This window comes from Molossus molossus, unplaced genomic scaffold (assembly GCF_014108415.1).
Source record: "Molossus molossus isolate mMolMol1 unplaced genomic scaffold, mMolMol1.p scaffold_m16_p_10, whole genome shotgun sequence".
NCBI lineage: Eukaryota > Metazoa > Chordata > Mammalia > Chiroptera > Molossidae > Molossus > Molossus molossus.
The window spans coordinates 109,006,889-109,020,524 of record NW_023425345.1 but is presented as its reverse complement, the minus strand read 5'-3'; the positions used below and the strand labels follow the sequence as shown (position 1 = coordinate 109,020,524).

At 36.8% G+C, this 13,636-nt stretch overlaps 1 protein-coding gene across 3 annotated transcripts in view; it reads left to right on the top strand.

Moving 5' to 3' along the window:
* The window catches only part of IFT88 (intraflagellar transport 88), a 145,619-nt gene that overhangs the window by 34,890 nt on the left and 97,093 nt on the right, over nt 1-13,636 (top strand). For 2 of the 3 annotated variants that reach the window (XM_036250934.1, XM_036250936.1), the window contains exons 4-8: nt 6,144-6,197; nt 6,800-6,863; nt 7,717-7,786; nt 11,394-11,484; nt 12,584-12,688. In XM_036250934.1, the coding sequence (XP_036106827.1) occupies nt 6,144-6,197; nt 6,800-6,863; nt 7,717-7,786; nt 11,394-11,484; nt 12,584-12,688 (384 nt within the window). Of the gene's footprint in view, nt 1-6,143; nt 6,198-6,799; nt 6,864-7,716; nt 7,787-11,393; nt 11,485-12,583; nt 12,689-13,636 lie in introns of those variants that run through there. The other variant, XM_036250935.1, reaches the window with a different exon arrangement.

Genomic DNA, 13,636 nt, shown 5'->3' with positions numbered 1-13,636 from the left:
AGATACATGATTTGCAACTATATTATTTTATTCTGTTGGGTGACTTTTCAGTGTGTTGATTGTGTCCTCTGATGCACAAAAATATGTTTTTAAATTTGTTTTTATAGAGAGATTTGTTTTTATTTGATTTTATAGAGAGAGGGGAAGGGACAAAGAGACAGAAACATCAATGTGAGAGCGAAACATCAATTGTCTGCCTCCTACATGTCCCATATTGGGGATCGTGTCTGCAACCTGGGCATGTGCCCTAACTGGGAATCCACCTCTCAGTCCTTGGGATGACACTCAGTTCATTGAGCCACACCAGCCAGGCCACAAAATGTTGGGTTTTTTGTTTGTTTGTTTGTTTGTTTTATGTAGTTTCATTTGTCTACTTTTGCTTTTATTGCCTGAGCTTTTGGTCTCATATCCAAGAAATCATTGCTAAGTCCAATGTCATTAAACTTTTTCCCTATGTTTTCTTCTAGGAGATTTATAGTGTTAGGTGTTATGTTTAGGCCTTTTATCTGTTTTGAATTAACTTTTGTGTATGGTTAAGATAAGGGTCTAACTTCATTCTTTTGCATGATATCCAGTTTTCCCACCATCAGTTGTTGGAAAGACTGACCTTTCCCCATTGTGTGGTCCTGGCCCCTTGTTGAAGATCATTTGACCATATATACAAAGTTTATTTTCTGGACCCTTTATTCTGATTCATTGGTCTATGCTATTTTTATGCCAGTACCACACTGTTTTTGTTACCATAGCTTTGTAATTGCTTTTGAAATCAGGAAGTATGAATTCCCCAACTTTATTCTTCTTTTTTTTAAAAATTATTTTGGCTATTCAGGGTCCCTTGAGTTTCCAAATGAACTTTAGGATGAATTTTTCTATTTCTTAAAAAAAAATGGCATTGGGATTTTGGTAGAGGTTGGATTGAATCTGTAGATTGCTTTTGGTAGTATAGACATCTTAACAATATTAAGTTTCTAATCCTTGAACATGGGATGTCTTTCCATTTATTTGTCTTTTCTTTAATTTTTTAGCAATGTTTTATAGTTATATTTTAGATCAAATAATTTTTTTTAAGCTTTTGAGAATATAAAATTTATTTCTGTAAGGCTTGGAATATGTTTACCAAAATCACTCATTGTTTAAAAAATATTTGCCTTTCTAATTTTTTTTTTTTTTTTTCATTGTCACCCAAGGACATTTTTCCATTTTTTGTTCAGATAGAATGGGAGGGAGAGAGAGATAGAGAGAAAAACATTGACGTGAAAGTGACACATCGAGCGGCTGCCACCTGCACGACCCAATCAGAGCCTGGGACAAACTGCAACCAAGATACATGCCCTTAGCAGGAACCGAACCCAGGTCTCTCTGGACTACATGCCAATGCTCTAACCACTGAGCAAAACCGTCCAGGGCACCTTTCTAGTTTTTCAAAATATTTTGGCTTAATTTACAGATTACGCCTTCCTTGGATTAATGGCCCTCCATTAATTAATATTCCATTGGTACATAAATTGCTAACGTGACTTTTTGTTCAGTATTATTAAAATTTTTGTGTATGTTACGCAAAGAATAGATATCTGACTTGCATAGTGTATGGGATTTGCCAAGTTTCTTTTGTAGTTGAAAACAAATAAGGTTACTAAATGAAATATAGAAATTTCTATAAGAAAGATTATAAGTTGTTATGGGACTACATAGAAAGGTTATTTGTCATTAGGACAATCAAAAGAGGCTGCTTAAGATAAATTTACTGTTGAATGTTAAAGGGTATATACAGTTAAGACTGACCTTGAGGTATGGGAGGAAAGGGATAACTTGTAAGGGTGTGAGGTGAATAAAGGAAGAGACACAGGGTAGGATCTGCTCTATCTGAAGAGATCTGACCCAGCAACAACAACCAGATTAGTTATTTGTAAGTAATTAAAAAGAATAATAGCAAAAATAAATCTGTTTCCTTTGGTCAAGTTTTTTAATGTTTTTTTTTTAAGTGTCTTGTATTTTTCCTCTATAATTTATTAAAGTCTAGTATAAATTTGTATTTTACTGCTTCCCGGACAATGCTAGAATTTTACATTATTTTCAGCTATTTTTCAGTTCTATAATTTTCATTCTTTTTTATACTTTCCCATTCTCTGCTAAAATTATCAATTTTGTATTTTAGTTCATTGAATATATTAAGCATAGTTATGTTAAAATCTGTGTCTGATATTTTTATTATATGTATCACCTTCTGGGTTTCTTTTCATTTTTTTGTCTTTCTTGGCTTTTGGTTAGATAGTCTTGCCTCCTATCTGTCTGGTTGTGTTTGATTGAATGCCAGGCATTGTAAATGAAAAATTTTAGAGGTAATTTAAGGTTGTATGTCTGTGCTGTCCAGTATGATAACCACTAGCCACATGTGGCTAGTTTCTTTTAAATTATTTAAAATTAAATAAAATTTAAAAATTCAGATCCTTGTTACACCAGGAACATTTCAAATGCTCAGCAGCCACGCGTGGCTACTGGTCATCTCATCAGACAAAGCAGGTATAGAATGTCTCCATCAGAGCGTAACCCACTGGATAACACAGCCCAAGGTTAGCGCATCTTTCCCTAGAGAGAAATCACTCTTGCTTATGGCCCTAGAGGCACTAGAAATCCTGGATCACCTGATCTTGTTGAGTTTGAGATTATCCTTAATTTGACTTCAGTCCTTACAAGGGCTGGTGTGTATGTGTGTGTGTGTGTGTGTGTGTGTGTGTGTGTGTATATATATGTATTTTGTTTGTTTATTTGCAGAAGCATATTTATTGACGTGGAAAGATAGTCACAATATATAGGTAGTGGGGGGAAGCAAAGGGCTGGTATACTTCTAACTTACTTTCTAGTCTTAGCCTTTTGAGATCATAGTCTAATGCTGGTAGGGTAACAAGGGCAGCCATCTTGGCAGGTCCCCAACTCTAGTGTTTATCTCCTCAGGCCTGTGAGACTACAAAAAGCTATGTACAGGTTCTCAGCCATGCCTTTGAAATAAGTAGATGCCTAGAGAAGAAAAGCAGAGCCTAATGCCCACTCACCTCTCCATCCTTCCCCTTTTCTTATCTGGAGACTGCAATTCTTCACTACCTTAATGTTTCTCTAATGTATTCAAACTAATATTTTACAAAAATATTTTTGTCCCCAGCTTTTTAATTCTTAGTGGCAATGTTATTTAAAACAGTAGTCCATCATAGCCAGAAGTAAAACTTCTCTATTGATGTTTTAACCAAATATTTCAAACAAATATGCCTAACAATTGACATATTTAGGTCAGTTTCACCTACATAATCCTGTTTGATTCCAACAATGTTGTGATCAACATATCTTGTATCCTTATTTTAAAGGTGTGAAACTAGGTTCAAAGAGATTAAATAAATTCAGCTCAAACCCAGATTCTCTGACTCCAAATCCTCTCTATTGTTAGACCTCGTGGCTAGCACTAATAAGAATGCATGATGAATGATGAAGCAGCCATGAAAACTGATCTTTCTATTGGCACACAGTTCATTTTCAGGTCCCCTTTCTCCTGTAAAATTAACTCTGGAGTAAATCTCTAAAATTCCTGAACTCCTTAATATGTAGGGTAATTTAAAAGGAAATTATTCTAAATATTATATAAATATTTCTCTATTGATCAGTCTATATTCTTCGATTCTTTTCCAGTTTTCCGTTATGTAGCTTAATCTGAATCATTTTAACTATGCCCTCACCCCCCCTAGATAACTGCTAAAATACCAAGCACAGTAGTTACTAGACCTGTAGCTACCAGATATGGGGTAGGTTTTCTTAAGACAAAAATATTAAGATGCTTTTCCTTATATGTAAGTTCACTGTAGGCAGTTCTAAGCAATTTTGTCTATTTTTCAGTCCATGACCCAGATATATTCTCTATTTTGAATAGTTATGAACATTATAAAAGTCATGTTTGATTAATAGCTTTGAATATTCTAGTCATTTTGATTGTAAATATGTCAGAAAATATTTTATGCCCTGACTGGTTTGGCTCAGCAGTTAGAGCGTCGGCCTGCGGTCCAGAGAGACCCAGGTTTGGTTCCCGCTAAGGGCACGTACCTTGGTTGCAGTTTGTCCCCGGCGCTGGTTGGGTCGTGTGGGTGGCAGCTACTCGATGTGTCCCTTTCATGTCGTTTCTCTCTCTCTCTCTCTCTCTCTCTCTCTCTCTCTCTTCTCTCTCTCCTTCCCACTCTATCTGAACAAAAAATGAAAAAATGTCCTCAGGTGAGGATAAATATATATATATATATATATTTTATTACCTTTTTCTGTTTGTAAACCTTGTATTTGTTGATTGACTTCCTTTCATTTAAAAAAAAATGTTTTTGTTGATTTTTTGAGAGAGAGAGGAAGGGAGAAAGAGAAAGAAATATCTATGTAAGAGAGAAACATCAAACAGCTGCTTCCTGCACACCCCCTACTGGGGATAGATCCCACAACCTCCGGCTATGTGCCCTGACTGGGAATCAAACCGGGACCTCTCAGTCTGTGGGATGACTCTCAATCGACTGAGCCACACTGGCTGGGCTCATTTTTGTGTAAAATATGACCAAGTCTCATATGTATTCCTTTTATACATTTTATGTGAAGTTAGATATTATATAAATGTAAGGATGTTCATAGTTTTTAAAAACTTATTAATACATTAAAAAGAAAAGTCATATATTTAGGCCTTACTTTTATTTGAGAATTTTGCAGGAAAGATGGTATATAAAAACCCATGAAGGAAAATCTTTTAAATGTTGCCCAAATTTGGATGTTTTAGTTCATGTGAAATAATAGAGGAATGGGAGAAACAGGAGAGAATGAGGTGGGATAGCATTTCCCAGTGTTTATGATAATATTTTTTAGAGTTCAGAAAAATGGTTTCAGCCCTGGCCGGTTTGGCTCAGCAGTTAGAGCATCCGCCTGCGGTCCGAAGAGACCCGGGTTCGGTTCCCGCTAAGGGCATGAACCCCGGTTGCAGTTTGTCCCCGGCCCTGGTTGGTCGTGCGGGTGGCAGCCACTCGATGTGTCCCTTTCACATCGATGTTTCTCTCTCTCTCTTTTCCTCTCTCTCCCTCCCACTCTACCTGTACAAAAAATGGAAAAATGTCCTCGGGTGAGGATAAAAAGAAAAATGGTTTCAGAACCTAGAGGTCCAGGGTAGTTGCCTTCATGCTGTTCCTTTATATGAATGAAGAAAGTAGCCTTGCCCTGGCCAGTGTTGCTCAGTGGTTAGAGCTTTGGCCTGTGGACCAGAGAGTCACGGGTTCAATTTCGGTCGAGGCACATACCCTGGTCAGGTCATGTGGGAGGCAGCCAGTCGATGTGGCTCTATCACATCGATGTTTCTCTCTGTCTCTCTCTCTCCCTCCCTCCCAGGCTATCTGATGATAAGTAGAAAAATATCCTTGGATAAGGATTTTTAAAAAATAAAATAAAATTAAGTAGACTTATATATGTGCCATATGAAACATGCTTTAATTAATCAGCCTACACATGTGTTACTGATAAATTTGATTGTTGGTGATGTTTTGGAACAGGAGAAAGCAAATATTTTGTGTGAAGGACCAGGTGGGTTAGGCTTTCCAGGTCAGACAGTCTCTTTTGCAGGTACCAGAGTCTGTATTCCTACCACAGTAGCCGCAGCAGACGGCAGTGGCTGTGTTCCAGTGAAACCTGATTTACAGAGGCTAAGGGTTGTAGTTTGCTGATGCCTGTTTTAGGGTTTTGCTGTTTGACCCTATGTCCTCAGATGATGCATGGAATAGTGATGTTGAGGCTCATTTGCCAAGAGAATGAAGAAAAAAGTTATGAAAAATCTTTATAACTTTGCTTATAAAATTAAGAGTAGCTCCCAGCTTGTGTGGCTCAGTGAATTGAGCATCGTCCCAAGGACTGAGAGATCCCGGTTCAATTTATAGTCAGGGCACATGCCTGGGTTGTGGACTTGGTCCTCAGTAGGGAGTGTGCAGGAGGCAGCCAATTGATGTTTCCCTCTCACACCAATATTTCTATCTCTTCCTTTCTCTCTTAAAAAAAAATCAATAAGAACATATTTTTAAAAAATAATATAAAATAAAATTAAGATTTGTCTTGGAGGGGGGGGTATTTTAACTTAGTTTTCTGTTTACTAGTCCAAGACATCCCTGGCGTCGTCAATGGGAAGACCAGTGACAGGAGCTATCCAGGTATCTCTGTCGTGTGTTTGTTCATTTGGGGCCTCTCTTGTGACTTGGAATATTAACAAAGTTTTCTTTTCTTTATTATTTTATTTTTAAAATGTTAAAGAAGATATTACTGATATAATGACCCCGATTCTTTAGTGTGGGCTACAGGTTGGATTGTTTGAAATCTTTGGAGCAAAGTCTCTGGGCTTACTGAGGTCCAGGTGAGAGCCCACTAGGGAATAGACATCACTGGTGGTTTGCTTGTGAGGTGCACTCGGGGACCTGTGTCCTGTGCACTCATTTACAGCCATGTCTGTGGTTTCTCTCATGTGCACAGAGGACACCAACCAAAAGGGAGTAGCCAGCTAATAGGCTATATAAGGTGCTATGTAAATTCCATGAGGTTTTTTTTTTCTTTTCTTTTCAAACAGAGTAAGTGCAGTTAAATCGAGGAATTATAAATGTATCGGGGAAAGTGAAAGTAGAGACAGGATTGACATGAGGAGCAGAAGCACAGAATAAGCAGACAGTGATTAAAAATCAGTATTAAAAATGTGGTTCTATTAAGGTTTGTGTCATTTGCAGAACTGTAAATACTTTTAAATGATTCCAATTCTGTTAAGGATGGAGTTACTAGACCTATGACAGCAGTGAGAGCAGCTGGTTTCACCAAAGCAGCTTTGCGAGGTTTGTCATATTGTCTCTACTAATTTTTTTTTAGATGTTTTAATATTTCTTACTGTTTTTGTATGTATAAATATTACCACCTAAAGTCTAACATGCCATTGATTATAAGGTATGCCATTATTTTAAGTACCATAAGAAAGGAAAGGGGCCCTGGCCGGTTTGGCTCAGCGGTTGGAGCATCAGCCTGCGGACCAGAGAGTCCTGGGTTCGGTTCCTGCTAAGGGCACGTACCAAAAAAGAAGGGGAAGGGAAGGGAAGGGAAGGGAGGGGGAGGAGGGGAGGGGAGGGGAGATGAAAATACTCTGCATTGCAGTTTGGGTGGTAGTTGCACCAGCATGCAATTTGTCAAATTGAACATTAAAAATTTGTGTTTGTTTATACAAATTAGAACTCTTTTAAAAATTAAAGGTAAAAATAGTATTCAGATATATAATAATTTAAATAGTAATTTAAAAATAAAATTATTAAGACAAAAATTAATTTTATTATACCAGTAAGGACAATTAAAAAGCCAGTGTCAGGTTATTACTCACATGATTGATAATTTAGTGTTTATAATAGGCATAGATTACTGTGGGGGAGGAGCAAATACTGAGAGAGTATCTCTTTTTTTTTTTTTTTTTTTGGTATATTAACACACAAGTTTTATTTACATAGTTTTATGTATCTTAGGAATCTCACCAATTTCTCGATATACAAAATGTTTATGTAGACATAATAAATATCCTGCCTATTTAATAAATAGGTAATTCAAGCCATTTAATAAATCATTAAATAACTTGTGCAAGGTTTCATATTTTCTTCAATCATACTGGGTCGCAGATTAAATATGCACTTTTAAATTGTGTCTCAGGCTCTGCATTTGACCCCCTTGGTCAGTCAAGGGGCCCTGCTCCTCCTTTGGAAGTCAAAAACAAAGATAGGTATGTAAGTCCTTACACTGTTGTTTCATTGTTGTTGCTTTTTTTTTATTTTCCAAATAAATAACTTTTAAGTATTTTAAAAGTTTGTGTCAGCCGAATAGTAATTACAACATCATCCCTAGTTCTTGGAATTAGCAAAAGAATAAAGCCTAAGAAAAATAGCTATGTGTATTCTGTATAACTGTATTATAGTATTATTTGACTTGAAGATATATCTAATTTTTATGGAGCCCAGTATTAATTCTCTTGAAGGCCAGGTTGTAAATGTCATAAACTATGCCTATTTTAAAAGGATATTTCAAAGAAAATAATTGAGAACATATAAGAACTTAGTTTGTCATATCACTATAGAGAAATTTATTGAATTAACTTAGTTTTGTGCTAGTGGTTAGAAAGTAGCCACAGGCTATGCTATAAATTCAGCTGCATTTACTTACTGGTATCAAGGTACCATTGATGTGTATGTTTACAGTGGTTTTATTATGTTTATTTTTTTTAATTAATTTATTTATTTTTGTTACAGATGTTTCTCCTTTTCCCCCCACTGATTCCCTCCTCTCCCTCCCTGCCCACCCTGTCCCCACCTTTGTTTTCCATGACCTTTGTTCATGCATACATGCATATAAGTTCTGTGGTTTATCTCTCCCCCACCACCCCCTCTTCTGGGGATTGTCAGTCTGTACCCCACTTCCATGTCTCTGGGATGACCCCATTTTTCAGTGTTATGTTCATTATATTCCACAAATAAGTGAGATCATATGATACTTGTCTTTCTCTGTTTGGCTTGTTTCGCTTAGGATAATACTTTCCAGGTCCCTCCATGTCATCTCAAAGGATAAGAGATCTTTCTTTCTTACAGCTGCATAGTACTCCATTGTGTATATGTACCACAGCTTTTTTATCCATTCATCAACTGATGGACATTTGGGCTGTTTCCAGATCTTAGCTATTACAAATAGTGCTGCTATGAACATGATTTTCTTTCTGATTGGTGTTTCAGGCTTCTTAGGGTATATTCCTAGAAGTGGGATCACTGGGTCAAATGGAAGTTCAATTTTTAATTTTTTGAGGTAACACCATAGTGTTTTCCATACTGGCTGTACCAGTCTGCATTCCCACCAGCAGTGCACTAGAGTCCCCTTTTCTCCACACCCTCGCCAACACTTGTTGTTTGATGATTTATTGATGGCGGCCATTGTGACAGGTGTGAGGTGATACCTCATTGTTGTTTTAATTTGCATCTCTCTGATGATTAGTGATGTTGAGCATTTCTTCATATGTCTCTTAGCCATTTGTCTGTCCTGTTTGGAGAAGTGTCTATTTAGTTCCTCTGCCCATTTTTTTTTTTTTTTATCCTCACCCGAGGACATTTTTCCATCTTTTGTACAGATAGAGTGGGAGGGAGAGAGAGGAAGAGAAAGAGAGAGAAACATTGACGTGAAAGGGAAACATCGAGTGGCTGCCACCCGCACGACCAACCAGGGCCGGGGACAAACTGCAACCAAAGTACATGCCCTTAGTGGGAACTGAACCTGGTTCTCTCTGGACCGCAGGCCGACGCTCTAACCGCTGAGCCAAACCAGCCAGGGCCCTCTGCCCATTTTTTAATTGGGTTCTTTGTCTTCTTTTTGTTGAGTTGTGTGAGCACTCTATATATATATTGGAAATTAACCCCTTATCTGATATATCATTGGCAATGATGCTCTCCCATACAGTGGGTTGCTTTTCCATTTTGATGATTGTATCTTTTGCTGTGCAGAAGCTTTTGAGTTTGTGTTTACAGTGGTTTTAGAAGCTAGCGCTCACTGAGAGCCCATCATTGTGCAAGTGCTGTATGTAAATGAAGACTGAGCTAGTACTGTCATTGGTTCTCAGGGAGAGAATATAAAGCACAGAGATCTTGACTTGGTAGCATTAATAAATGGCAGGACTGAGATTTGAATCCAGGCTATTTCCAGAGCACATGCTATTAACCACTACTACACTTTTGTTTCTTTATAGTAGATGTTATTAAATTGTAATTCTTAAATCCAGTATTTGGGCTATTTGTAATTTGGGCTCTTTGTATTTGGGCTAATTATGTAATTGTTTAAATTACATAATTTTCATTTTCAACAAACAAGGGGCCTGTGTAGAAAACCAGTGTACTTTGTATTCTAGTTAATGACAACATGTATGCTAATAAAAGTTTGTTATTTTTTTTAAAGAATATGATGTTATTCTGGATCTTTTAGCTGCTAACAACAGAAGACACATCAGAAACACACACATCATAAGAACATTGATTATGTTATTAATAGGAAGTCTGGAGGAAGGGCAATTTTAAGGATAGTTAATTTAACTTCTCAGTAACATCAGCCCCGGTTCAGTTTCCCTCTGATTCTTTCGGTTTTTCTCAAGAGCTTGCCCATCCTTACGATGCCAAGAGTGCCATTAGAGTTCACAATTTTCAGTCAGAACACTGATAAAGCCTAGCTGGAGTCAGAAAGTTCTAGTCTCAGATTTCTTTTAAAAAGCAAAGAAAAATTCTCCAGGACCCTCCACCCCAAGAAGACGTGTCTTCACTTCTCATTGGCAGAAAAGCATCACTTGCCTATGACTGAACCAAATGTTTGGCAACAGAATAAGACTTGGCAAGTGTAGCTCCTGCATGCAAGGAAGGGTGGGGGCAGGCTCGTGTGTGGGCAGGCACCCAGCACTCCTGCCTGCGGAGTCCATAGAATTTGTATCCCACCTGGTGAAATTTGTAAGCAGGCTTCACTGAAGAATGTGATTCTATAGACAAGACTATGCTGTTAAATGTATTCCTGTATTTTTTAAAATACCATTTCTGTAGAATTAAGAGAAATGCGGTATATTTTGATAGACTCATAGTGAAATTTTGTCTGGGCACTGATGTGCATTCAGAGTGCTGTGTTATTTTGCTGGAAGAAAGTAGGAGCAAAAAGAAATTAATGTCATTTTTGAAAGGTGACTGGTTTGACGTACTGTGTTTGCTGCTAATGGAGTCAGGGTTTTTAAACTTCTTACCTTATTAGAAACCTTCTCATCAGTACCTATCTGGTAGTAATAATAACAATTATATAGTCTCTTTTATGGGGGCTTCAGTTTTCCTAACCACCAGATACAGTTTCCATTTACCATATATCTGAGAAAAGGATCTGCTTTTTCTGGGGGTGGTAATGGAACGGCGTGGCTCCTGGACTTCCCTTGCGGGTTCTCAGCCTGGCTCTCTCTCGCTTTGTGGCCTCGGGCGAGCGCTTGCTTTTCTAAATCTGTTTTCCTGTCAGTAAAAATAATAATAGTACTTGTATCAAATATGACTATGAAGATTAAATGCTATAATTAAAGTAAAGCATGTAGCTCAGTGTGAAATTACATTTATGCTAAGTAAATGTGAGCTATTTTTACTGTTATTCTGATTAATTATATAGTGGAATTATTAAAAACAGTAGTACATTTGTTCCTTAATGCCATTTATACGTGTGTCTTATCTATGACCTATTCTTCACATTTAAAAGCACTTATAATGGAAATTTTAAAAGTAAATTAAATTTGAGTATGTATTATTAGAGATCGAATGGTTACCTGCTTTCTTCTTTCATAGTCCAGAAGAAAAGATTAGACAATTAGAGAAGAAAGTAAATGAGTTGGTCGAAGAAAGTTGTATTGCAAACAGTTGTGGAGACTTAAAACTGGTGAGTTTATAAACTAACAGGGTTATGAAGTGTGTATATGTATGTATCTGGTTTTATATGTGTATACATGCAAGCATATATATATAGACACATCTTTTTGTTTTGCTGTTTGACTGGTCTTAGAGTTTTCACTGAAGCAATAAGTTTGAGAACCTGCAATTCTAACTATATAAGGCTGAGTTTTCAAATTTTGACATTGGTCATTTCGGCAGGGGAAAAATTTCTAATGTATTTGTTGATTAAATTTTGCAGCCTAGTGGACTATTGGATTAAACTCAGCCTGCTGAGAGGCATGGCTACCATCATCCACACACAGGATTAAGGGCTCTTTTCTTATTTAAGCCTTGCTACCCTAAAGTACTTTTCCTAAGTGGACTGCAAAATCATGGTGTGTTTGTTGGGAATCCTACTCTGCTATTTTTTAAATTAGTAAATATTTTCTTTTAATTGTGTGACTTTAGTTATCAGATTAATGACTACCATTAGGAAGAATTGTTCAATACAAAAAGCTACTTTGTTACTCATAGAACTGGTGCTTTTTTAAAATCTAGTTCTAAAAAAAAAAAACTCCTGTTGAATTCATCTGTCTATGGTTAGTCTCAGTGGAAACAGAAGGTTCCGGGCATTGTAAGTAGAATGTGAGGGCCAAACTAAGAATCAGCCTTAACATTGAGTAGCAGTTATCCTGTGACTTGTCTAGATTTTGGGCATTCCAGAAACCAAACAGATCCATCTAAATTTCTATCTCACAAGATGGAATTAAAATATCCAAAGATTCAGGAGTTGGGAGGACAAAGAGAAACCAAAGGCACAGTCAAACCTAAAAGTTGTGGAAAGCGCGGTGATGAAGGGATTGGACTTGGGGCAAAGCTACTTTATGTTTTGTCCCTCAGACTCCCTCTTCTTTCCTAGAATATAATTTACCATAGTGAGCTCAGTATAAACAAATAGTCTGGGTACTTGTTGTCAAGGGGACTGCTGGGCCCTGGGCAGCTGGGGTGGATGTGGCACCAGCCCCGCTGTATGTGTCCCCAAATGCACAGATACTCATAATGAGTGCTCAGAGTGTCAACTTGATTTCAACTTTTTTTGATTTCAGGCCTTAGAAAAGGCGAAAGACGCAGGAAGAAAAGAGAGGGTATTGGTGAGACAACGTGAGCAGGTGACAACTCCAGAAAACATCAATCTGGATTTAACTTACTCAGTAAGTATGAAATACCTGTTGAGTAAAATTATTTCAGCTAGGATTTGTAGATTCCAGAAGTCTTTGTGGGTTTTTTTGTTTCTTGTTTCCTTTTATTTAAAAAATCTTATTGGACCTCAAATGCCTATAATTAGATTAACAATAATCTTTCTTTCAATGAGAGTTTATGAGACACTCTTGTCTTTGGTCTGTGCAAAGATCTTTTTAACATTTTTATTTATTGATTGATTGAGGGAGAGAGAGAGGAAGAGAGAGATGTTGATTTTTTTGTTCCACTTATTTATGCACTCATTGGTTGATTCTTGTATGTGCCCTGACCCATAATGGAACCCACAACCTTGCCATATCAGGACCACACTCTGACCAACTGAACTACCCGGCCAGGGCAAAGATCTTTCTTTTACTTAGTTTGTTGATTAGTTGTTTAAGTGATCACAAACCCACCAGCCAATGACTGTTTCTTGAAGACTGCTGTTATTTATGCTCTGTCCAGTGTGGTTACTTTAATGAGATTCTAATATGGACTTTTCAGCCTATCATTTTCAAGAACCTCAAATGAGGCAAATAATACAATGTTCAGTGAGGGTAGTTAAAAAAAAAAAGAGCGAATTTCTAGCAAAATGTCTTTAGTTCTGAAAAAACAGTTTCTTGATATTGATAGTGCTGCTTAAAAGGGTATGTTTTTAGTAGGAAAAGTTGTCATGTGTCAAACACATATGAACACAAGTACATTTGAAACTGAATAAGAATTTTTAGATGTTTACTATTTATAGCTAATATTTTTAATTCCATGATCAATTTATAATGATCTTTTTTTTTTTTTTTTACCTCTAGGAAGATAATTTACTATAACTTAGTAACTTAAATTATAATTTTACGTATGGAGAATTACTATTCAAATAAAGGTTTAAGATATTTTTACATGAAGTTTAATTTATATTTATGAAA